This window comes from Saccostrea cucullata, unplaced genomic scaffold (genome assembly GCF_032062105.1).
Source record: "Saccostrea cucullata isolate Sc308-1 unplaced genomic scaffold, CSIRO_AGI_Scuc_v1 ctg276, whole genome shotgun sequence".
Taxonomy (NCBI): Eukaryota; Metazoa; Mollusca; class Bivalvia; order Ostreida; family Ostreidae; genus Saccostrea; species Saccostrea cuccullata.
Window position 1 is genome coordinate 190,916 of NW_026930478.1, and position 26,528 is coordinate 217,443.

The window sequence follows — 26,528 nt, forward strand, 5'->3', positions numbered from 1 at the left end:
CTGTTCACTATTACTGATCACAAGTAGCCTTTCACAAAATATTCCCTTCGAAATAGATTCCTTAGTCTAATGAATTTGAAGCGTAACCGCCATGCAAGCCGATTTACACCTTGCGTCATTTTTCAAAATCTACGACGGACGGTTAGTGCAATAATTTAAATTCGAAAATATTCAATTGTCTGTCTCAAATGTATATATAAGTAATAAATAACAAGTTTATAAACTTCAATGGGAATTGAAGTAGGTTGTTTTTAAATCAAATCTTTTTGAGAAGGCCTTCGGCCTTCACAGGATTTGATCACGTGACATAAAACAGAAACTTCAATTCCCATTGAAGTTTATAAACTTGTTATTTATTTCTTAAATAAAGCTATATAGGTAAATTAATCTATATAGCTAAATATAGTGATTTTCCAGGTACCCGTGAATATTCGTGAATATTTTTAAAACAATGGTGAATGGTGTTATGTGTCAACATAATGTCTAATGACTGATCAATTCTTTTTAATTTTTTACATGAGAAAATATAAATAGGCATACTTTCCAACGTTTCCTTGGACGCTGAAGGTTTTCGCTTTCCCGAGTCCGCCATTTTTATTAATATTAACTTGTTCGCAGAATGATTCTACTAGTAGTACTAGAGACCGTTACATCAATAATGCAGGGAATACATTAGAGTTTTTTTTTTTAGTGTTTACCAGTAATATTTATTTATGAGTGTTTGAAGTCTTTATAATTCCAAGTGAATATCCTTTAATGATTCGAAACAGTGTTAGGTAAACTCGGTTCAGTTCGAAAAGGTGAACATTTTAATCTCGATTGTTATCTTCGAACAATCTTGTATATTTCAAAACTTTCTCAGTGCCCGCACACCTAAAGAATTGCAAAATATCGTACAATCTTATCTCTGTCTTCTACCATTGAAATTTAAGGTATAGCTCTATATAGTTCCCCAAACATTACCTAATAAAACGTTATGTATCTCCCTCTGATCAGTGAGTACTTTTCATTAGGATTTTCTAGTTTCAAAATTGATGTTTTCTTTTTAGATCGGTAAGCCTAATATTCATACTTTATTGAACTTTTAGCTATATTACTTCTCTCCTCCCTGCAAAAGTCGTTTGGAGGTAAGTTGATCATACTCTGACTCGATTCAGAACTATTTGTAACTTTCTGTGGTTCAGTATAAATTACTATTTATAGTATCAGTGCGTTTTTAAAATGACGAAATGTTTGATTTTACAAATTTTTCAGAACAAATTGAAATATAACCGTTTGTGATAGCAGGTTGTATAAAATGCTCTGGGATATGATTTACATTTTCGCGGTTGAAATCCTGCAATGTTTATAGTGTTCTGATAGGTAAACTTTTTTCCGTCGAAGCCCTGCCATGTTTTTAATATGTTATGATATATTTTTTCATCGTTGAAGCTTTGTAATGTTTACGATGTTTTGGTAATTTTTTTGAAGCCCCGAAATGTTCACGGGTTGATATTTTATTTTTTCTGAAGCCCTGGTACTATAAAAGATGTTCAAATACCCTTTTTGTTGAAGCTCTACAATGTTTAAGATGTTCTGATATGTTTTTCCCCGTTGAATCACTACAATTTTTAACATGTTCCGATGTCTTTATTTCGTTGAAGCTCTGCAATGTTTAAGGTGTTTTTATACGTTTTTTTCTATTAAAGCTCTACAATACTTAAGGTGTTCTGATATTTACAGTATTTTTTGTTGAAGCTCTACAACGTTTAAGGTGTTCTGATACGTTTTATTCTATTTAAGCTCTACAATGTTTAAGGTGTTCTGATACCTTTGAGCCGCGTTTGTGTAACAGGATAGAAGTATGCAACAAAGGAGAGGTAAGAAATGGTGTAAAGTGAGGTATCGCATGGCTGGTCCAACTTCCATATACTTCAGTTTTCAATCTAAAAGTGCACATTCTTTAAAAAACATCTTTCGGAAAGAAACGGGAAGCACACATGTACTAAATATAGATGTTAATATCTTAAAGAGCCTAGCAACTGAAATGTTGCTCTCACAGAGTTAGTGCAATTCTCTGTTATCCTTGGACTCTGAATAAGGAGTGGTGTTCTCGACGTTGCATAATTATAAAGCGTCTGAAATTTACACAGCCTTTTATTCACTGTTGAAATATACAAGGAATAGAAATCCGGGCGAATGTCAACAAGTGTAGCAATAATCCAATGACAGCGTTTCGTACGGCAAAGAGGTGGGGTTTAAGTCGTCTGATCGTTGTCAACAACAATTTAAAGTTGCTATTGTTATTAATTTCTTAACCAATGAGAATCTATATACATGTATTCGCCATTTGAGTGACGTTACGTATTATAGGTCGCGAATGCCATGCCTTACTGAAAGTCCAAGGATGACTGTAAATTGTACTAATTGATACAAACAGTAATTCAAAGTTAATTCATTTGATGAGAGCAATGTTACAAATGTAGAAGATATCTTCAATGATTGTATTTGAGTTAATGTGAATTTGGCGCCTTATATGCCTCTGAAATATTTATGTAGGTATGTGGAGTACGGCTGTACCGATCTGATAATGGCGATATGAGCTACTGGACAGGCTGTATGTCGTCTCTGGTAAGGATTAGTCAGTGTTATACTTGTGTGGATCTAAAGGGTTCCATCACAAAAATACACGTAATTAAACAATTTCAAGAGTAAAAAATCACATAATATTTATAATTCTTATTTAACAAATATAATGCTTTGATAAAACAAAAAGTGCACAATACTATATGGTAACTATATATATATACTGATAAGAAATAAGAAATATATTGGTAAACCATTTCAGGATTGTACTAAAACTGTAAACAGGACAGTAATTCACCCTAAACGTGACGGATCCTCTCACATCCCGGGTCAGCTTTTGTGTACAGACTGCTGTGTGGGGGATCTTTGTAACAGCGAGGGGTGTGGGGCAGCCGGTGAGTTACAATAAATTAATAACAATTATTTCGGGTCACGGGTACTTGTGGACACCCCCCTTTCGCCGTCGATTTTAACCATGGGACTTGTTGGAATTTCTTCATATTTTTCTCAATTTTTCCTATGGTATACATGTACATGATAAATAAGTGTTAAATATAAATAAATATAATATGTGGAAAAAATGTCGAATAAGCCCTAGGGTTGATAATCGCTTTCCAAAAAAAAAGGGGGGGGGGGGGGGGGGGAGGTCCACAAATGCTTTTGTTAAATTAGTGGTTAAACGAGTAGTATTCCAACCTTTCCAGTACTGACAAATCACAGGAATATTGCGTCCCCCAGATATGAGTATCATCTTCATACAGTTACCATATATAAAAATTAAACACTTTTCTTATCTGCATTGAAATTATATTGCATTTTGCATCAGGCTTACTATAACTTTACATCTAGATCAAATAAGAATCACAAAATTGTGTGTTTTTAATGAAACCTTTAAAATCTGGTCGTCTTAATCGTCGACATCTCTTCCTGACTCCACCGAGTCAATCAATGGTCATGCCTTCATGTCTTCTGTCCTTGCACATGTACTACCAAATAAGGCAAAAATAAATCATTCAGGGGTAATGTGAGAGGTTAGCAGATTAACACCCCCCGGGTTTACTGGTAAATTCAAGGAAAGGATTCAACACAGCATTGATTGAAACATGCCGCATAATTCTGACACATTATGTGTTTGCTTGTTTGAATGTTTTTGTTATTTAACGTCCCTCTCGAGAATATTTCACACAGATGGAATTGCATTCTTAACATTGGTAAGGAGAAAGCCCCTGACTTTTAAATCTTTAGTTGATACTTTAACCTGTGATAACCAGGCCTTGTCTGATTTTCTAGGATACCCCGTCTCCAGAGGACCATTGTGTTATGATTGTCGCGATGTTCACTCCCCTGCCGATTGTCATAAGATTATACCTTGTAGTGCAAATGAGGTTAGTCAAGCAACAGATTTTTAAGATCATAAAAGCGATCGAAGTACCCCTCACAACTATCAAGGGGACTAATAAGGTGACAAATGTGTTACATAGAGTTGTTACCCTTTTCCATATCACATTGTCATCCACGTTCCAATATCAGAGAAATGTATTGGTAGAGGAGAGAACAGGATGTATTGGAAAAGGGTATGTTTTATTATATTTTCACAACTTAGTAATAAAATACAGAACACATTCAGTTGAGAAGAAAGTAAGTAAATAATCATACAGTTACATACATGTACATAGTCTAATTCATCAGATTTGGGTTTGTTTCTACTTCTATTTCAATGCACTTGATCCGTCATTTGAAAATTTGTATTACATTATCAAAGAAACCTTATTTTCAAAAAGTTAAAATTAACTTTAAATTCACCAAAAACTTATGATACAAGTACTGTTTTGTGGTTTAATTTACTAAGGGTTTGATATTGACACACGTGTCATGCAGGGCTGACATGGATTTTCTAAATATACTGATACGGATATCAGCCCCGCAAATCCATATCAGACCTTGATACTAGCTATTAATACAGCCATATCGCATATGCAAAAAACCTGTATTTATTACTAAGTGTGTAATAAATGTTGTTACTCCTCATTGTCATCCACGTTCCTACTTCAGAAATGTCTGGTAGAGGAGAGAACTGTATTCGGTCAGCGGTATTTCACAAGTAGATTGACACTACAGGAGTCAGACATCATATTTCATTACCTGTGATTTTTTACCCCGTGACTTTTGAAAATACTTTTCAAAAAATCAATCATTTTTAAATTCACCATAACTTTTACAGTATAAAAGGTAGAGCTTTATATTTTACACACGTGTATGATATGTACAAGATTTTTATAATGTTATCAATTTTACAATATGACCTTGAGGTTGGCATTAATACATTATTTATGTCCATTAAACCTGACCTTGAATTTTGAAGAGATAGCATTCATAAATTTTGAGCAGTGTCTGTAGCAAGATGTTTCAGCATGCTATAAGATTCCTGGCCTTCATGTTTGACATAATTTTCAAAAAAATTAACTTTGTTGATTACTTTTGCGTGACAAATGATAGGGCGTATATATATATATATATATATAATTTTTAAAGTGATATGGTTATTTTGTACATTTACAGACGTGCGACTCTCTAGTCCAGAATTCACAAAAGAGCTACCTATCAAAAGTGTTGTGATGGGGATTTGTGCAATAACCTTGGGTAATTTAAATGAAAATTGTCTGCTTTAAATTTATACCTTCCCCAACTCCCTTTTGGTGCTTATTCACTGTAAGCTTCATTAACTAAGCTCAAACTTGATATAGACTTTAACTGATTTTTACAGAAGTGTACCAACTTTCTTTTCATTCAAATTTCAGCATTGCACGCATGCGCATGTGAAAGCCTGTGCGTAATAACCATATCACTTTTAATATATTTTGATATTAAATTTGAAGCCTTTAATCAAAAGTATTAAAAAATTTTTTTCAAGTGTATTTTTGTATTTTCCATTTCACGTGCACGCACGTGCATATGAGCATGGTGACCATACCTTTTGTAGGAGTCCATTACATCTTCTATGTTTTAAATCCCATCCCGTTTGGTTGAAAACCAAGGGAGTTATAGCTGTTTAAAGTTTCAGCCAATCAGATTGCAGCACACGTACGCACGTGTATGCATGTGCCAGTGACCATACCTCTTGTAGTAGTCCATTATATCTATCCAAAAATCCCATCCTGTTTGTTGAAAACCAAGGGAGTTATACTATTTAAATTAAGCCAATCAGATTGCAGGCAGTGATGCACGTGTTTTCATGATAATTGCTATATATCATGTTGTAGGATATATATGTTCAAAATTTCAAAGGATTTCGTCAAAAAACAAGAAAGATATTGAACTTTGTTTCAGCCAGTAAGCGAAGCGCACGTGCATGCGCGTGGATTTCTATTTTGATCATGTGATATTATCTATGCACAATATATCCTTATACATAAGTTTCAAAGCATTTCATCAAAAAATTAAAAAATAACGCCTATACAATTAAATCGGTCATTTCAATTTGCACGTGCACGCTCTTGAGCACGTGCGCGCAAAATGACCTTCGTTCCGCAAATCTACATAACATGCCTACTGACCCCAAAAAGGTTTTATTAATTATGAACATTTGGAGATAACAAAAAAGAACCCAGGAAGAAGAAGAAAAATAACTAGATGTGTTCTTGTTGCTAAAGCAACAAGCGGTCTTCCGACCGATAGATGTTCTATGCTGCGTCATCCTATGAAATAGATTTCAGAATGTATTTTTTGTTAACGTTTATTCACAGTAGTCTCTCAACATACATCATGATAATTACAGGTATTCCTCAAAATAACTCAAAAATAGCTTTTAAAAATTGGCAATATATTCCATCCGTGTTTTAAAAGAGATTAAAGTCATTTGCAACTAAAAAAAGACATAAACAAAGAAAAAATTTTTGGAACGCCCCCGCCGGGATTCGAACCCCCGACAGTGCGACAAAGTTTTGTTCGGTCATATCTTTTCAATAGATGCACGCATCAAGATACTGAACACATATTTAGAGTTCTCATAAGACACACTATAAACCCTGTAAATCCTAAAGAAAAATATTGAAAAACAAAAAAGTTGAGAAATGGGACTTTTCGAATTCACTTCCGTTTGCGACCGGAAGTAATAGGACGAAAAATATATATATATATATATATATATATATATATATCATATCTTTAGGCGTTCTAAGAAAACTGCTGGACAAAATGCCTTTTAAAAAACACAAAAATCCCCAAAAATACTGAAGGGAATTTCGAAAAAATGAAAAACACGTCTGGAGATATTCTCATGATGCATCCTCCCTGTAAATATCTTTCAGATCCGTCCACGCACAGCTGAGATAGCTACTATGAAAAAAGAAAAATAATAATAATAATAATAAAAAACAGACGAATAACAATAAGGATGGGGAGTTGAAGACCTTAATAATAAGAAACTGTAAAAACAATGGGTAAGTTAAATAAATTATGACTACAGGAAACAATATTAGCACACGACTATATTTAGGGGGGAGAGTCGGGTAGAATTTGTCTATATGCAGTCTTGTACAGCAATCCTAATGTTTAAATTTCTCTTGAATTAATAGCCATCTATTTTTATTGATAATCATATTTAACATTAGTTTTTTTTAATTCCTAGTTAATTCAGCTGGTGGCTCCACCACTCCTGGTACAGTGACGTCATCATCATCCTCGGCCCCTCCAACCTCTTACCACGTTGCTTTCTTCACACAAAACAATCACAGTGTATCGGGATCGAGGGACTTGACCTTCGACCAAACCGCCATTAATATTGGGGGTGGATATGTCAGTAGCACGGGGGTATTCTTGTGTCCCCAAGCAGGCTTATATATGTTTGCATGGGGCATAGCTTCCCACGGAAGTGGGGTGGACACCAGTTTGATGAAAAATGGTTACCCGGTAGGTGTCGCAGCGATAACTGATCCTAAGGCTTCAGTGGTGGACGATTCGAGCACTTCATTTGCAGTCCTTCGTTTGAATAAAGACGACAAAATAAATGTTCACCAATTTTCTGGAAGCAGAGGCATTGATAGTTTTTTTGCGGGCTGGAAAATTTACGATAGCCCAATAGATAGTAAGTAAATTCAGTTTTCAGAAACTTTATTTTTTAATTTAGCCGGATAAATTGCAAATAAATATTAAATATGTATGAATAACACGCAAATTCAAAGAATTGTGGTCCCCTGCTTTCGGTGTCATAGTAGATGGGATGCCATTATATATGTCATATTGTGTCAAATATTTATACCCTATCATATTCCATTGCAAAGTAATCACAAAATTAAGTTGATTAAAAAGAATTGACCAAACATGAAGGTCAACGGGGTAAAATTATAGCATGTTCGGAAACATCTTGTTACAGGCAATAAGCATGTCAAATATGAAAGTCCTATCTCTTCTCTATCAAAGGTTAAAATGAAAGATAACATTTTTGAAAAATAATTCAAAACTACAAGGTCACGGGATCAAAAATCATATTGTATTGAGAAAGGTCTTGTCACAGGTATAGATGTAATATACATGTGAAATAAGCCCGGTCTCTTCTCATTCAAAAGTTACAACCAAGGTTAAATTTTTTGAAAAGTAGGTCAAACTTCAAGGTCACAGGGTCAAACATCATAGTATACTTGAAAAGGTCTTTCACAAGTAATGTACATTTGAAATGTGAAAGTCCTATCTTTTCTCATTCAAAAGTTAAATTTAAAGTTTTAGTGACATACCGTGACAGTCAGACTAACTGACGGACAGAGAATGAGATGTAATGTCCCTCCGCTTTCGCGAAAGGGGGGGGGCAAAAATGCACATTAACCTTTAGGTTCATCGACCCTCTGAGGAGAAAAATAGCTCTCAATGGAACTATAATGACTATTATTCCATTGAATATCCTTGGCCTGACAGACTTCAAACTTGTTACACTAATTACCGCTGAAGGAATCAGCCATTGATTTTTAGGTCTGACAAGGATCAAGAAAATTGTCAAGCTGAGTGACGATTTCTGTCAAATTCTGCACCGCATGGTATGCTGAAATTGTTCGCATTCAAATTATAGTTTTAATTTCTTGTGAAAAATTATCATCATCGAAACAAAATTTTAATATGAAATTAATATTTTCTGTATAATATCATGACATATATTGTAATATCATTTCACACGAAAATATATTAAAAATCTTATTTCTTCTAAAAGTTATTGAAACTTTAAATTTTTGGATGGGTTTGATTGACACATTCTTGCACTTTCACAAATTTTAACTTTTTATTCTTAATACTTAGGATAAATGTCAATCTTGTTGTGCATTAATAAAAAATATTAAAACTATAATCCAAAAAATTCAGAGTAGAAATGTTCGAAAGCAAAACATACACACAGTATATTGTTAGTCCGTGCAGTTGTGGTGAGTAGACTTTAACGATTGAATGCACCCAGTGAATCGTAAACATCAACAATAACAGCTGCCTTATATTTCATGAGAAGATGGTGCTTTATTATATTATGCTGTGGTTATTTTATATGAAGGTGGTGCTTTATTAGCCTCTTTCCATGTGAACACAAATGCTTCTGTTTATTATCATTTTATTTATGTTTTGAAACGCAAGACTTATCGAAAATCATAGTTCAATATTATTCCAGAGCAAAGTTATTGCCGTTTACGCAAGAAATGCTTGACTACTCCTCCAAAACCGTAAACCGTAGAGGTATGAAACCTTCACCAATGTGCTGCTTGGGAGGACCTTTATATTAGAAAGGATTCGTAAACCCCTTGTTATAGGTTATAATTAAAAATTTTCAAAACTAGAAGTCATTTCATAAGCAAAGAGAAGATGGTGCTTTAGTTATTGCCCTTTGTATATTATGCTGTGCATAACTTCATTGTACAAGTGCGAAAGGATCTGATATTTTATTTGTACTTACTATTAAACCTTATAACTTAAAAACTATAAGACATAGAAGCATGGGATCAATTGTATTATCTACCTACCTTTGACCTTGAATAATTTTTTCAAGGTGGTGCTTTATTATATTATGCTGTGGTTATTTTATTTGAAGATGGTGCTCTATTATATTATGCTGTGGTTATTTTATATGAAAATGGTGCTTTATTTTATGGCCCCTAGGCCAGGCCTGTAGCTGGCTAGTCTGATCGAAATTGGAATGGGCAACATTTATACCGATAGGGTACTGACAAATGAGTTGATTTCATTGGGTTCACTACAACTTATATAAAATGTTGTGGTTGTCATAACGGCCTTGGTTGTGAACAAAACATATCGTTATGTCATACTCGGACTGAATTGTTTGGCCATTGTTTTGATATAAATTTTTATCATGGTTTGCCCCATTTTGCTTGTCATTAGAGGGACCACAGCGGGTGTGACAGGACGACAAGTGATTTACTTCCAGAATCCTCATAGTCACCCGATCCCATCCTTTGCCGGGGATCCGCGTTTTTGTCCTGTTCACGTTTCACGTTCCATTATGCGATTTGATCACAGTTTGTCATCTCCACCTAACTCATGTGGTTTAGTTTGATTTGCAATTATGTCATATTTGTTTTATTCCAGTTGCTAATTACGTTCCATTTATAACTATTGCAGGAAATATCGATGCATTTACGGCGGCTCTTAACCACTCAACTTATAGTTCAACAACAATTCCGTTTAACAGCGTCATCTTTGATAACCGGGGGAGTTACCACACCAGCAACCAATCGTTTGTTGCAGATAGTCGCGGTTTATATGTTTTTGGTGTCACGGGACAACAGACGAGTGCTCAGTACGACGACTTACAAATCAAAGTCAACGGAGCACAAAAACTTAACGTGAGTTTGTTATATTCATGACAAACAGGCCCTCTTGTCTGTTATCACCTCCTCCTCCGAGCTACAGTTTGAAAAAAAACACCTTTGGTGCAAATTGAATGTAAATTTCCTTACATACTTCAAGTAAACTGCTGTAAACTGCTCCAACCCAGGTTATATAGTGTAACTTGGATCGCTATTTAATTCGTTTCTTAAATAACTTGTATATTTTATATTTACATCTAGCACATTCAGATAGCGCTAAAACAAATCTACGCTAACTTCGCTTGCTGAAAAATGAATTTCCGCCAAATATCGTACACGCCAAATATAATACATTTACAGTAATTATAATTATTTGCTGAGGATGCCAAATTGTTATTTGCTGAGGATGCCACCGTCTTGATATGGTTCATGTCTAGTTTGTATCGTACATTGCGTTTTTCCTATCTTCTTAGACCTTTCCTGATTCAGAGAGCGGACATACCGATTCCGGAGCGACGCTGGCTGTATTTAACCTCAATGCTCACGACAATGTTAATGTAGGAGGCCGCAAATGTGTGGGCTACAGGGGCACTACGGCGTTTTCGGGATATAAAATTGGAAGTATGATATGTTTTTTTTAGATAGGGGGTGAAATATACGAAATGTTCTTGTACGTACATAATTATGGTTATGAGATTGTGCTCTATGTTTTCCGAAGAGAAAAGTCTCTCAAATACGATGAAATTTCACCAGAATTAAGGACATTCTGGAAAATGTCCTACTTCTGCACCCTCTAGTGGCTTCCATGTAAGCTTTGAATCTAAATTAGTGCTTATTGTAAAGAAAACATCATTTTAACCTCTTAACCACAAACTATCACAATTTTACCAGTGTTCTGATTTTTAGATCAAATAAGGGGCCAGATTCGGCCGTTATGCTATCTTGTCCTTTGCAGGGATTTAAAAATGCATGAAAATGTTCCATCTTTATTCCATTTCAGACGTATCAACACCCGCATTTACCGCGGTACTCACGTCAGATAGTTCAAATGACGTTGTCCCATTCAGTGACGTGTTAGTAGACACGCATCATGACTATAATCGTTTGAATGGGATTTTCACATGCAGTGTAAGCGGAACCTACCTGTTCACGTGGACGGTCGAGACAAACGGGGCTGAACTAGAAACACAGCTGATAATTCAGAGAAGGGGAGGTTCTGAGATTAGTGGTCCAAAAACATATGGAGAGGAGACCAAAGGAGACGAATATGACAGCAGCACGGGGGTGTTTATTTACGGTCTATCCGTGGGAGATACCGTCAAAGTACGACGTTTGCGCGGGAAAGTAGAGGGAAGCTACTCTTCTTTTTCAGGATGGCTGTTGTTTTAGTTAATGTATGGTGTTGTAAATAAATAAAACAAACAAATTTAAATGTGAGCTTTCTTTTTCTTGAACCTTTAATGTAAAAAAGTGAAGCATAAGCACAGCGATCAGGTCTGGTCTACAATTTCTTACGGAAACACATTGGGAGTTCATACTTCGCATACTTCACAGATATATTTTATAGTGTTCACGGGTACTTGTGGACAGGAACACCCAGGGCTTATTGGACATTTTTCCCCCATAGATTATATCATATTGTTATCTCGATCTTTCACTTGACCTTGACTTCATTTTACTTACATTAGTTTTAAGCTCAGTTTTAAAGAAACCATTCAAGTATTTTTTTTTTAAAATTAAACTTCATATAAGTATACTGATACATACTGATGAAAGCTATTCACTGCTTTAACATTTTTGACCTTTTCTTTGACTTTGACTTCACTTTTCTTAAATTATATCAAACTTCATATATGCTTATGTAAGCTTTTCAACTTCATCAACATTTTTTTTTATCTTGACCTTTCTCAATTTGTGTTTAGTTCAGTTGTAATGAAACTATTCAAGTATTTTTGTTAAACTTCATATGCTTCTACATATTAATGTTTATTTATTTAATCAATATTTTATTATGTAAGTAAGATTACATAATTGGATTGGACATCAGGCATGGCCTATATAAGTCCTTCCCAAGGTCAAGGTTACAAATGTTAAGAATTGCCAATAATTTACAATGATGAAAAAAAATCCTTATTAGTTACATTAATTTCTTTTGTTATCTAAGGTGGGGAAAAAAAAGAAAAGAAAAAAAAGAATCGCATTAAATTATACATACTAATGTACACTGTCAACTGCATCAACATTTTTAACCTTGACCTTGATTTCATTTTTCTTAAATTGGTATTTTGCTCAATTTTCGATAAACCTAACAAATATTTTTTTTTCAAACTTCATATGCTGATATTTTACATTAGTGAGAGCTGTTCAACTGCATCAACAATGTTTGACCTTAAACTTTCCTGTGACCTTGACCTCACTTTTCTTAAATTTGTTTTTTGCTTAGTTTAAAGAAAGCATAATTTGGTGAGAATTTATCATGTATTTCGAACTATAGATTTCATTTTAAAGATACTATTTAAGATATTCTCATCACGAATGCAAATTTTCATGTTGCATTACTAATCTGTATACCCTCGGCGGGGCATTCATGTCCTATTGACATTTTTCTTGTTTACAATACATGCGCAGATTTAGAGGGTGGGGGTCTGGACCCCCTGAAAATTGCAGAGTAATTATTATATGTATATACTTAACCAAATAAAAGTGACCTTGGACCCCACCCTCTAGAAAACGCGGAGCCCTCTTGGAAACCGTGGATCTGTGAAAGTTGGTATATGGAGCTTTAAAATGACCCCCCCCCCCCTTCACGAAATAGAATTAAAAGGAGTTAACTTTTTTGGCCAAGAAATTTCTAGATTGGAATATTGTTTTGACTTGAACACCCCCCCCCCCCTGAAAAAAAATCCTTGATATGCGCCTGCAATTTCATTATAACGTCCATAGAATTTTTTAAATGCTGACTTTAAACGAGGTTACTGAATTCCCTGTAATATCACCTTCTCTGGAAGTATCCCGCTTCGAATAGAAAATTTATTTCAACATCCATTTATAAGGAAACACACCAGAGCACATTGGAATTCCAACAGTTTTTTTTAGACATTACATTCAACAAGCGTTATCAATTTAGAACCATTCCAAGATAAGCTTGGACTTTTAGTAAGGCGTGGCATTCTCGGCGCTACGTAATTAGCGTCTGTCAAATGGCGAATAGATTCTCATTGGTTAAGAAATTAATAACATCAGGAACTTTAAATTGCTGTTGACAACGATGAGACGACTTAAGCTCCACCCCTTTGCCGGACGAGACAATGTTATTGGTTATTCGATGCACTAGTGAAGGGAAGCTGTGTAAATTCCTGAAGCTAATTAATTTTGTAACGTCGAGAATGTCACGCCTTACTGAAAGTCCAAGCTAAACTGGAAATAGTCCTTATGAGGAATTTTTATTTTCTTTTCAGCAATATCAACCTCAGATTACCTATATATAATATATGGTCCAGACATAGCTACATATACAAACAGATAGTCATAGACGGACAATGTAAATTCAAAAATATTTATTTTTAAAATATCTATCATTTTGCCTTATTTAACATCTCTAAGCACTTTGGAGGTTGAAAAGTTGTTAGAATGATTAAAATTTATTGAATAGATCTAAAAGCTAACCTGAGTATCATTAAATGAGAGAATATAGCAGATTTTCAGAAGAAAAAATCCAAAGATGCCGGTCCATAGCTCTCTAAATAAAGAAATAATGGAATGCGATACTTGGCACTCAAAATGATAAATAATGACCTGACGGTGTTTTATGATGTACATTATTTTCACAAGTTGAAAGTCTGGCAGAAAAAATTAACCGAATTACTTTATGGTTCATGATTTAATTTCTAATTTAATTTCATTATAATCATTTCTTCCTACAACCATTACTATTAAGTTGGAAGCTACTTGAATTTGAAAACCTTTCGCCAACCCATTTGTAAAAAGATGCAAGCATTGATACGAATAATTTTGAGAACGATTTAACTGAAATAAATGGCGGGTATTAAAAATAGTTTAATTTTGGACATGTTACGACAAGGGCTATTGTGACAATAATACACTGATGATCAGATGTTCGAGTGTTATAGATGCAACATGTGAGTCTTGGTTGTAGCTGAAAATGGTTAGAGTGATTATGGTTAACCAAACAGGTTGTAGGATGAATGAGCAAGTGTGGAATACAAGTTTATTTTTGGCATATTTGTGTGTATTGTCATTTTTACATGGCTACATCTATCAAACGGCAATATTGATTAAACAAAGATGAAATAATTGTTTTGAAGAGAAAAACATGCTTGAAAACATCATATATGATATCAGCCGAAGCCCTCAATGGCGTATCCAGGAATCTTGAATTTGAAAGGGGGGGGGGAGTTGAGGTCGTGATAGGGCCCTGCTAATTTCGACGGAGATTCTGCTGGGCTAAATATTGTGGGCGTCAGACCAAATATCTAGCCTAGCAAAATCTACACCGAGATTAAGTCCCCACTGCCACACACAAAAAATAAAAGAAAAAAAGATTTATTAAATCTTAAGTATATTTTGCCAGTTGTACACAAATGATGGAGGTTCCCCTTCTTAAGCCACCATTGGCGGCTGGCCCTGAAAATTAACTATTGTATCAGTAAGATTCATGTCAGAACTACGTGATAGCTTAATGCTACAAGATTATCTTGCATTGAATGATTTATGCACCTACTCATAATATCTTCAAATTTATCATATAGCATTTCCACACTAGCCTGTACAATGGTTACCAGTACAATATAAATTTTTATTACACAACATCAAAAATTCCTTTCACATACCCAAGTTTGTCACAATAGTTCTGCCTATGTTCAATAAATGTACTGCAAATTATATGAATAGAGCTTTACTCTTCTGCCCTAAAATAATGTAATAATATAAACATGATAAATATTCTAACATTTGTTAGAGAATAATCTCATTGTAGCCTTTATGGTTGTATATAATGATGAAAATACATATATGTAATCATAACACCTGTTAAATTTTTTTTCAGTCCTAAGATGATCTAGTGCAAATTGATTTAGGTGATATCAAGGGAGATATCATTTGCGAAAATGGACGAAGGTTCTCCTTTAAAGTTGCCGTCTCCAATTTTGTCAGATGAGGAAAATGACCCTGAGGAGGGAAAGCTAAAGATCCCTTTCGGAACCCCAAAAGACTATGCAGCAAGTCCAAAATATGCACCCAAAATCTTCACACCAGGGGCTCATGGCAAGAAAATTGGATATGTGCATCCTCACATGTCAAGGTATTTTCTGTGGGATATTTTTTTCATGTATATCTCACTAGTAGAGAAGGTAGTAAAAAGATATGTCACACAAGCTTTGATTTTCATTAACATTTACTAATTGAGGGAAATAATAATAATTTTTGGAGTAGAAATTGGGTGGCACTCGAATTTTTTATATCAAGAGAATGCAAAGTCGGAAGACTGACCTATGGTTGGAAATTTCCAGAGTTTATAACTTTATTCTAAATTAAGTTCTTTGTCTTTTTAGTCCAAGTCCTAGTCATAAGATGCCAGGTGGTGGATCCAGAAATGAGCTGTTTTTGAGATCAGTACTATCTAGTCCCTATACACATGACCCCCACTCCTTCACACCTATGTCAGCAACACCTGCAGGCATCAGCCCCCGCCCAGTGTTCAAGACCCCCATCACAAAAGATAATGGAAGTCCTGCTGCTCACAAGACACCTCAAGGTAGGGAGGGACAAGAAGTAGGAATGAAGTAACATGTGTAGAGTAAATTCCACAGACTAATAGGGACAAGACAGTTTTGAGTTTTGTAGTCTCTGTTTAGAAAAAAATCAGATTGCTACTGAACCATTTAATTTGGGGGGGGGGCAATTAAGCTAAAAAATATGTAAGGAACTGGTAAAAAGTTTTATGATGGGTATATTTAATTTGAGAAAATTATAGGTTAAAGAAATGTGATATTATCTCTTCTCTTTATTTGATAGGCTCTCGGCCTCCTGTAGGAATGTCGTCCGCAAGGAAGCAGGGGGTAATCAACCCGTTTGATGCGGCCCTCCTGGAGCAGCTTGACGGTCCAGTATTTATGAGTCCGGGGGTGTTTACCGTACAATCCACGCCCTCCACAGATGAAAAGGTCAGATTATGTCATCTTACAATCTCTTACAATCTCTTACAATGCCTTACAATGAAATAGGTGAGTATTGTAAAGCAATAAAGGCAGCTCATCGTGTGTTACATTGTTATTCCCCCCTTGGAAGAAGGCAGGGCATATTGCTGCTGCCTGTCGGTCTGTCTGTCTTTCGGTCCACCATCAATTTCTGTTCATTTTCTTTGCAGAGGTTGCATACTGAAATGAAATTTGGTATACCGATTTTTTTTTATAAGATTGTCTAGGTTATATTCTGTTTTGGGTACGATTGAGCCATTTTTGATAGAGTTATGTCCCTTGGACTAAGAAAAATTACAGTTATTTGGGGGAGGGGGCATAAGTGTTTTACAAAACATCTCTTGTTACTTTAGATTCATTACACAGTAAAGTATCAAATTGCTAATATGTACATGAAGAGCTGCCAAGTCTTTATAGTGCTGGCTTGTCCATTTTCATTGTCCATTTTAAGCAAACATGGAATCTGATTCATTTTTTATAAACACAATGGTAAAATCCACTTACAAACAAGCCATAGAATAGATCTTCAGTGGCAGAGGCTAAGGAACTCTTAACACCACAATTTTTCTTCACCTTATGATGTTGGCAATGCTGATTTAATTTAAAAGAAAAATTCATAAGTTTAAAAAAATTACCCATTAAACATGTAAAAGCAAATTTTATTTTAATATAAATATTTTATATGACCTATAAATGGTTCAGTTAGATTTATTTATCATGTTTATTTTTTCGACCCTTTTTTAGAAGCCCTTCCGCTGGTCAATAGAACACATTGCAGAACTGCATCCTGCAGACATTGACGAAATGCCAGTGTATCAGCAAATAACGTGAGTCAAATTTACATTATTATTATTATTAAAATTTGTTAAAGCACTCAATTTTACATATAGTATGCAATCATTGGCGCTGTACATACAGTAGAATATATACATATGATAAAAAACAATGCATATGTTAAAATATCAAATAAAGTCTAAATAATCACTGGCTGTTTAAATAAAATATACTAGTGTTCACAATTAAATGATATTTAAAAGCACATGTGTTGTAGAACGCCTTGAGATGTCGTTTAAAAATACAGAAATCAGTTAACATTCGAACGTTCGTTGGCAACTCATTCCAAATAGAAGGTCCAGCTACCGCGAAAGACCTAGAGGCAAAAGTTTTGCGTCTTACGGACGGGACGTTCAATGTTTTCGCTGCAGGATTTACGGATCGAATGCCATATGATGATGTTCTTAAACTGAGCATTTCTTTAAGATACTGTGGGCTGTCACTGACGTTAATGCACTTGAAGACAATGCATGCAAGTCTGAATTTAATGCGGTAGTGTACCGGTAGCCAGTGTAGTCGTTTGAGTGCTTCAGTAGAACTATCCGTAGACCTCAGCTTCAACACAAGCTTTGCAGCATGATTTTGCAACAACTGTAGTCTTTTAATGGTACACTCTGGCAATCCGTACAAGACACTATTTGCATAATCTAAATGGCTAGTGACCAGGGACTGTACAATTTGTTTACACGAATCATCACTAAGATATTGGCGAATTTGTTTAATCAAGTACAAATTCAATGAAATTGTTTTGCATTTTTCACTGACAAATTTTTTGAAAGTTAAATTTTCGTCCAGATAACATCCAAGATATTTGATACAAGGAGATGAATTAACATCCGTATCCACTACATTAAGGGAAGTGGAAGATGATAGAGATAACATCTGTTGACTGCCAAATAGTACAAATTCAGTTTTACTAGGGTTAAGTTTTAGTTTGTTCAGATTCATCCAGTCATTGATGGTAACCAATACTTTTTCTAAATTTGTTGTTACACGTTTCTCATCAGCGAAAATCTTCAGATTAAAACTGTCGTATGCAGAGTGGTCATCTGCGTAACCTAATAATGACACACCCGAATCTTTGATGTAATGTTGTAGCGTACTCGCGTACACGGTATATAACACAGGTCTGCATATGCTGCCTTGCGGTACCGAGAAGTCCAGACATACGTACAAATATTGACGCAGTGCATTTTCAGTCAGATTTAAATCATTCTGATATTATTGCTCTTCATGCATTGCCTTCTTATCCTCTGAATCTAAGAAATCTATGGGTATGTGTATATACCAGTTAATGATTTGTAAAAATGGAATCAGCTGTATATTTTGATTTGTACAGACCAGACAAGGAAGTGGAAGAGAGAGCCCAGAAAGCCATAGATAATTACTTCTCTAACAATCTGATAGCGCCCTCTCCGTGGAACTCCAACTCCAAAGGCACAGGGGCCACAAATCTCGTGCGTAAGTGAGAGATAACCAGTATGTTACATACCGTTTAGTTCACTCTGAAGTGAACTCAATTCTATTCAAACTTAAGCTAGATTATCAAAATATCGAAAAAATTTCATGTTTTGTTTGTTTTCCATTTACTTTCCTGTTTCCAGACACATGCTGAAAGGATATATAGGAATTAAAAGAAAGTGTTAACCAAAAAAAAATTTAAAAGAATTTTTTTTTTGTAATATTTAATAATAAAAGTTGGTGAAATGTTACGTTAACAAACAATTCACCATTGTTAATTATTTTGGCCCTGTGTTGGCCTGAAAACATTCATTCTACAAATTCAATTCATTTATTTCCCTCTGGTATCAGATTTCTTCTATACATTTACATTTTTTCATCTAGAGACTCCATTGAAAACACTGGAGCCAGATCTTCAAGGATCCATTCAAAAACAGCTGCCCTTTGTCAGAAAGATCCCAGTGCTGCAAGATGGTAACTCTTCCCACTATATGTTATCAGTTGTATCTTGTATTGAAAGCATAAGGGTTTTGTTCATACTTTAGGCCAAAAATAAAATTAGCTTTGTTTGGCATTGGCGGCCGACTCAAGTTATTCGGTGCGGTCCGGAGAATTTTTTCAATTGACACGGATCATAATTTTTATTATGCCCCCGTTCGAAGAAGGGAGGGCATGTTGCTTTGCTGCTGTCTGTCGGTCCATTTAGTTTCCGTTCATTTTCTTCACAACCACTGCACATACTGAAATGAAATTTGGTATAGAGATTTATCAGCTGAATATCTAGGTCAAGTTCTGTTTTGGGTACAATCGCACCATTTTTGCCAGAGTTATGCCCCTTGGACTCAGAAAAATTCCACTTACCGGTATTTGCAGTTTCCATTCATTTTCCTTTGCAGTTTGCACATACTGAAATGAAATTTGGTATACAGATTTATCAGCTGAACATCTAGGTCAAGATCTGCACCATTTTTGCCAGAATTATGCCCCTTGGACTTTGCAGTTTCCGTTCATTTTCTATGCAGAGGTTGCACACACTGAAATGAAATTTGGTATACAGATTTTGATAGAGTTATGCCCCTTGGACTTGGAAAAATTCCAATATGGGGGAGGGGGGCATATGTGTTTTACAAACAAATCTTGTTTGTTATATTTATGCGGATTTAGGTGTCTGTACGTTTGAGTAATATACAAAATGAGAAAGAATCATGTAAACATTTGATTGATCAAACAGTTTTCATTTAAAAGCATCTATGTGATGTTGGATATGCGTATCACAAATCCAAGAATGGCTGTCGAAAGCGGTACAGCAAAACTCTGTTATAACGAAGTCGCTGGGACCTTTGAAATTACTTCGCTATATCCGTAATTCGTTATAACCGTATAAGAAATTCATTAAATTCATATAGCTGGGGATCCAAAATGACTTCGCTATATCCATGAATTTGCAATATCCGTGTTCGTACTAAACGAGTTTTACTGTAATGTAAACTCGGTATTACACAATTTGTTGACATGACTCTCCATGGTAATGTGTTTTAAAATGGCAAAAATGTACTGACAAATTATACCAGTTTGAAATAGAAATTTTAAGGTACAATGTCCTGTCCAATTTGCTAGATGAAGCTGGTGGTCATGCTTTGATTCGTGCATATGAAAATTCGGTGTCGGCAATTTTTATAACATGTTTATTAAAGGTTTAAAACTATTGAATAAGGTTTGAAAACAAATTAAAACTGGAAATCAATTCCGATTTCGAACTGCAGTTGTTGTTCAACAGTTGGAAACCCACAACGCCTGAATACCAATAACATTTCTATAATTGAAAAAAAAAAATTTCCCAACCTACCGACTCAAACGTATTAAGACTGAGTCGGCAACAACAAAACAACAATATTTTAATTGTGGCCTTATGGAAATTTTTTTCATTTATATACATATATATACATATAGTTTCAAGGCACTTACACTAATGCAATAGTAAGTATAAATCACTGAAATAATTTTTTTTTTCAGCATCAGCTCAGACTATGCTGTCATTACCTGTGAATTTTGATATCAAGGAAGTGCTAGGTATGTGTTTACATTTATAAATCATACCACTGTACCACAAAACAAATTAAACTAAAAGTTCTATCTTCTTCGTTACTTGTATGTCAAAATTTAAAGTGTTAAAATGGATTGAACAGCAGGCATAAATGCATACCTAGTTTGATCGTTCTCTCCATAAAGTGACTTTGCTTGACTTGCTTGAGTTATATAGTGTATGTATGTATTTTTTTAAGGTGAATACATGGTATGTGAAGACACAGACCCTCAGGAAACTTCACAGAAAAAGGAAGCTGTACAGGATGTGTTAAGCACTTCCTCTTTAAGAAGGAAGTTGTTCTTTCATCCAGACAATAGTAGTTTTGCTATTAGTCCTGTAAAGTAAGTATTACTACAGGACTGGAGAAAATAATTCCTAAATATTCGCTTGTTAGACTGTTAGGTTTTAATATTTTCTGTGCATATTGAATTGAACATGCAGAGACTATTCTGTTGTTCATTATAAACAAATAAACCAAAATGTATATTTAGGACAGCCCCTGTGAGAGATGAGGATATAGATTTCATTGGTTGCTCCTCCCCACAAGTATTCACAGCCAATGAAACAGAGGTTCCCTTCCAGCATGCCACACCCCTTAGGCCACCCAGCAGAGTAAGTTGAAGGCCATTAGCTACTCTTGTAACCTAGTACCATCAGTTATTGCTTAATTTTGGTGTAGATATATTGGCATTTTGAAGTAAACAGTATTTTTTGACAGCTAGTTCAATGTTTTCAAATTCATTAATGATAAGAAAATTTAATTGAAAATGCACATGTAGTTGAAGTAAAAAATATCCAAATATCCTGAATATTTCATGTATATTACAGAGTCACTTTTCATCAAGCCCGATAAAGAATATAAAGGGACTAGAAACTCCAGAGATTCAGATCAAACAACAACAAAGAGAACTCTTCAGTTCCCCAGAGTTGTCTCCCATAGTTCATGGACTTGTGTGTGAGTAAAGTATTATAATACATGACTGTTTACATGGGAAAGTCATCCTCTGTATAGTTAGGGGGCTGGAGGGGGAATTTAATCTTTTGTTTTAAATTTAAAGTTACATGTAAAAGATACTTTATTTGGAAAATATGACGTGCACAAGAGATTGATTGAAAATTATAAAGAAAAAGAAAAATTGCAAGAATAATTGGTCTAAAATTGGTCAAAATTATCTCTGGACAGTGCTGAGTTATATTTTAATTGTCTCCCTTGTTTCAGCCACAAAGAGGTCTTCTGGTCTCTTTTCACCCCACGAGAAAATATTTGGAGAGGGTACAGTCCAGAAGAACATGAGTGCTGAATTTGCTCAATCTCTCAGTAGCCCTGAGGTGTCTCCCATTAAGGGTGGCCTCTGTAAGACCCCCCAGACAAAGAGCCGGTCCAAGCTGTCCATCCAGAGTCCAGGGGTCTCCCCAATCTGTGCCAATCCAGGGATCCTGGATGATGACCAGGGATCATTTATACAGGAACCACTGCCAGGTAATTGTTGTGGAATTATATTTGTTTTACTTTACATAATGTAGATAAAGTCAAAGTTTGTTATCCCAAACTCGAAGGGACCAAGGCAAAAAAACTGCTAGATATCCAAGGTTTTCAGATATCTAGAGTGAAAGACTTAAGAAATAGGTAGTTTGGACTTTGGAATCACTTTGACAGTATTGACATATCCATGGATTTTCAGAGAGCAGGTTTCAAAAATATACAAAATACACCGAAGTTCAGCTGTATACTCTTAAAGAAAATTATGAACTTGAAAACAATTAATTTTGAAGCATTCATTTTTATGTTTTTCATTTCTAGTAGGGAAAAACCCAACTTTTTCATTTTCTAAATGGACAACTTAATACTTGCAGAGATAATAAGGGTTTATAAAGGTGATTTCTAAGTTTTCCTACACATGCTGCCCTAATGCAGATTACATCAAAAGTTGATAAATTGTAAAGATTTATATATTTAATGCAGTCCATTGGTACTTGAGACAATTTTTATTACAGATTTTCCCTCAGATGAGTCTGACGTAGAAACAAATACTCCTCTGGCTTCTGATGGTCTCTTAGAAAGCAAACCAACAACAACACGAAAAATTTCCCACTTAGCTCGGCGTGGCCAGAGAAACATTCTTCATGACTTTGAGGAGACTGCTATGGAGTTTGAATCAAACGAGCAGCCATCAAAGCATTTACGTTTTGCAGATGAAATAAAGACATCTAGTTTGCTCTATGCAAAGGATTATTCTATGGAAATGGATGATCATGGCATTGCACCTAATTCAACCAATCAGGACACAGGTTATCAGACTGCTAGTCTTCAATCAACCAATCATGATACAGGATTAGCATCCAGTCAGAGTAACCCATTTTCTGTGACAGCCAATAGTGAGATGCCTCCGTCCACAAACTTGACGTCTTTGTTCAATAAACTCCCAATAGATTCTGTACTACAGGACCCGAATCAACCCACAGATTTCCCAGAATTCATTGCCAAAGAAAATGATGCCAATGCTTTTAACCCTGTGTCTTTGAATAATTTTTCACTCAGAGAGAATCCTCTGATTGAACAGATTTTAGATGTTACTAATCCTGAACAGTTTGGTCATGCTCCATACAGTGAAGAGGAAATTCTGGAGAGAGCTCGCCGGGTCTTGGACATGGTGAACAGGATGTACCCCGAGGTACAGTCTACGAGCACTTCACCAGAGGAAGCATCGATGATCATGAATAAAACTGGGTTGTCTCTTTTACATGAATTAGAACCTATAGTGTCATCAACACCTCAAAAAGGTGGCAAGGGAGATTATTCAAACACAGTCGCAGCAAGTAAGTGGATTTTTTCATGTTATTGCTTATGACATCATTTCAAATTTAGATATATATACATATATATAATTCAAGCAACAACTTCTTGCAGATTTATATTTAATGAAATATAGTGGGACTGAAAATACTCTGACAATTAGGTTCAAGAATTATGAAACATTTGGTTAAAATCACTTTCAAGCTAGATATTTATCTTTATTCTTGCTAAGACTCTGACTGTAGGTTGGATAGACATTTTGTTTCATATTAAGCTTATGAACATGTATTAGATACATGTACCCTGCTATTAAGCTTTTCTATTCACTCCTGTCTTAATAATTTCATTTTCCAACTTACAATAATGTTTTGTGGAAATGTAATATTCAAAATATATCACAGGGAGAATGGATGAGTACACTTTACTTCATTTCCAGGTGAACAGGCTCTAGCTATACTTAAACAAGCTGGGGAGGACTTGGCCAAATTCGGACACATGCTCTCCTCAGTCAAGACGTCCATGGATAGCAGCAGTATTCCTACCCAGCCATCTTGACAACTGATAAAGAAGCTAAATCTTCCATAGAAATCCAGGGAATGTATTGTTTATAATTTGTACGAGTTTATATGTCGATGTTCTTTGTCCAATATATGTTGTATGCATTTTCAGATTGTATGTGTCGATTATTTATTTCTTTTACGTCAAAATGTGCCAAATAAAACATTATTGTTGTCAGAATCATGTCAACTTTAATTTGTTCAATGAAAGTAACTCAAATCAATTCCTTTCTCTATTCGTTTCAATTTTTTGGTATGAATGATCCATTGATTAGTCATATTCTTGACAGTAAATATTGTGATTTGCCGAGTTGAAATTTTGTAGTTTGCTTTTCTTTTGCATATATTTGAAATTCAAATTTCAAATGAATGAAAGTGTGATAAATGAGTACCAGTTTTAATTATAAGTAAGCATATTCAACATTTACCAAACTACCGGTAATTCAAATCATTTACAGACTAAATGCTATCTTTTGTTTGTATTTATTTCCCCTTTTTTCTGCCGTGTTTCTGTAGTTTAATTAGATATATTTTGCTCCATTTTACTACAGCATAAAGATTAAGCCAATTGTGTGTACATGTATAATATGAATAAAGATGCATTTTAATGATTTTATGATAGAAATGATTAAATATTGAACTCTGATAAGTTGTTATTACTTGGTGAAATTATAAACATTGTTTACTTGAAAGAAAAAGAAAGAAAAACTTTTTACGCCCTCCTTCAAAGAAGGGAGGGCATATTGATTTGCTGCTGTCTGTCTGTCTGCCGGTTCATTTAGTTTCCATTCATTTTCCTCTCAACCGTAGCACAAACCGATATGAAATTTTGGATACAGATTTATAAGCTGAATATCTAGGTCAAGTTCTGTTTTGGGTACGATCGCGCCATTTTTAGCTCTACTGGTCAGAGACCAGAAGAGCTTATGCGATAGTAAGGTGTCCGTCGTCCGTCTGTCTGTCTGTCTGTCCGTCTGTCTGTAAACAATTTTTCAAAATGCTACTCCTCCTACAGTTTTGGTCTGATTTCAATATTACTTGGCACACAAGTAGACTGCACTGAGATACATAAAATAGAGCATCGGTTTTTGATTTCGGTGAACAGTGTTGCCATGGTTACTAAAAATAGAATTTTCTATGAAATTCTTTTAAAATGCTACTCCTCCTATAGTTTTGGTTCGATTTCAATATAACTTGGCACACTAGTAGACTACACTAAGATACATAATTCTGTGCATGGGTTTTTGATTTCGATGAATGTTGTTGCCGTGGTTACTAAAAAAAGAATTTTCTGTGAAATTCCTTTAAAACGCTACTCCTCCTACAATTTTGGTCTGATTTCAATATTACTTGGCACACAAGTAGACTGCACTGAGATACATAAAATAGAGCATCGGTTTTTGATTTCGGTGAACAGTGTTGCCATGGTTACTAAAAATAGAATTTTCTGTGAAATTCCTTTAAAACGCTACTCCTCCTATAGTTTTGGTCTGATTTCAATATTACTTGGCACACAAGTAGACTACACTAAGATACATAAAATTGTGCATTGGTTTTTGATTTCGATGAACAATGTTGTTGTTACTAAAAATAGAAATGTCTGAAATTCCTTTAAAACGCTACTCCTTCTACAGTTTTGGTCTGATGGCAATGGCTTCTATTCTCATCCTTTTTTATAAGTACAAACTAGTAGAGCTACAGTCTCGACAGAGACTTCTGGTTATAAGAGTTATGCTCCTTGGACTTGGAAAAATTTCAATTATTTGCAGTTTCCACTCATTTTCTTCGCAGAGGTTGCACACCCTGAAATGAAATATTGTATACAGATTTATCAGCTGAAAATGTAGGTCAAGGTCTGTTTTTGGTATGATCGCGCCATTTTTGTCAGAGTTATGCCCCTTGGACATAGAAAAATTCCAATTATTTGCAGTTTTTGCTCATTTACTTCGCAGAGGTTGCACATATTTAAATAAAATTTAATATACAGATTTATCAGCTGAATATCTAGGCCAAGTTCTGTTTTGGGTACGATCGTGCCATTTTTGGTAGAGTTATGCCCCTTGGACTTGGAAAAATTCCAATTTGGGGGAGGGGGGATAAGTATTTTACAAACATCTCTTGTTAATTTTAGATGTATTACAGAGTCTTGTATTATTAAAAATCAATAGCTTATTACCCAATTTTTTTAAATACTGAAAGTATATATCATTACTGATCACCAGT

General features: G+C 34.9%; 2 protein-coding genes across 3 annotated transcripts; both read left to right on the top strand.

Moving 5' to 3' along the window:
* The first annotated feature begins 976 nt into the window (after nucleotides 1-976).
* Nucleotides 977-11,789, top strand: LOC134228737 (uncharacterized). Its single transcript, XM_062710438.1, has 12 exons — nucleotides 977-995; nucleotides 1,089-1,127; nucleotides 1,783-1,859; nucleotides 2,539-2,610; nucleotides 2,828-2,960; nucleotides 3,856-3,950; nucleotides 4,618-4,666; nucleotides 5,125-5,205; nucleotides 7,193-7,648; nucleotides 10,171-10,394; nucleotides 10,832-10,979; nucleotides 11,359-11,789. The coding sequence occupies exons 1-12, from the start codon at nucleotides 977-979 to the stop codon at nucleotides 11,745-11,747; spliced, it is 1,782 nt and encodes a 593-aa protein (XP_062566422.1). The 3' UTR covers nucleotides 11,748-11,789.
* Nucleotides 11,790-14,390: 2,601 nt separating this feature from the next.
* Nucleotides 14,391-24,930, top strand: LOC134228727 (protein aurora borealis-like). Of its 2 annotated transcripts, none has more exons than XM_062710419.1 (14): nucleotides 14,391-14,497; nucleotides 15,424-15,678; nucleotides 15,929-16,131; nucleotides 16,392-16,540; nucleotides 17,318-17,400; nucleotides 18,747-18,868; nucleotides 19,253-19,342; nucleotides 20,882-20,938; nucleotides 21,151-21,295; nucleotides 21,446-21,566; nucleotides 21,783-21,909; nucleotides 22,174-22,434; nucleotides 22,950-23,771; nucleotides 24,185-24,930. In XM_062710419.1, the coding sequence occupies exons 2-14, from the start codon at nucleotides 15,485-15,487 to the stop codon at nucleotides 24,301-24,303; spliced, it is 2,493 nt and encodes an 830-aa protein (XP_062566403.1). In that variant the 5' UTR covers nucleotides 14,391-14,497; nucleotides 15,424-15,484; the 3' UTR covers nucleotides 24,304-24,930. The 2 variants fall into 2 exon arrangements, with proteins under 2 accessions (XP_062566403.1, XP_062566402.1); XM_062710418.1 differs by having other exon boundaries at nucleotides 14,401-14,523.
* The last annotated feature ends 1,598 nt before the right edge of the window (nucleotides 24,931-26,528 follow it).

Excerpts from the sequence above, each read along its gene's own strand:
- LOC134228727 (XM_062710419.1), top strand. The coding sequence starts at position 15,485 with ATGGACGAAGGTTCTCCTTTAAAGTTGCCGTCTCCAATTTTGTCAGAT. Across the intron at positions 19,343-20,881 it reads GATCCCAGTGCTGCAAGATG|CATCAGCTCAGACTATGCTG; the intron begins GTAACTCTTCCC and ends TTTTTTTTTCAG. Across the intron at positions 21,296-21,445 it reads TTTGCTATTAGTCCTGTAAA|GACAGCCCCTGTGAGAGATG; the intron begins GTAAGTATTACT and ends ATGTATATTTAG.
- LOC134228737 (XM_062710438.1), top strand. Across the intron at positions 3,951-4,617 it reads TACCTTGTAGTGCAAATGAG|AAATGTCTGGTAGAGGAGAG; the intron begins GTTAGTCAAGCA and ends TTCCTACTTCAG. Across the intron at positions 4,667-5,124 it reads CGGTCAGCGGTATTTCACAA|ACGTGCGACTCTCTAGTCCA; the intron begins GTAGATTGACAC and ends GTACATTTACAG.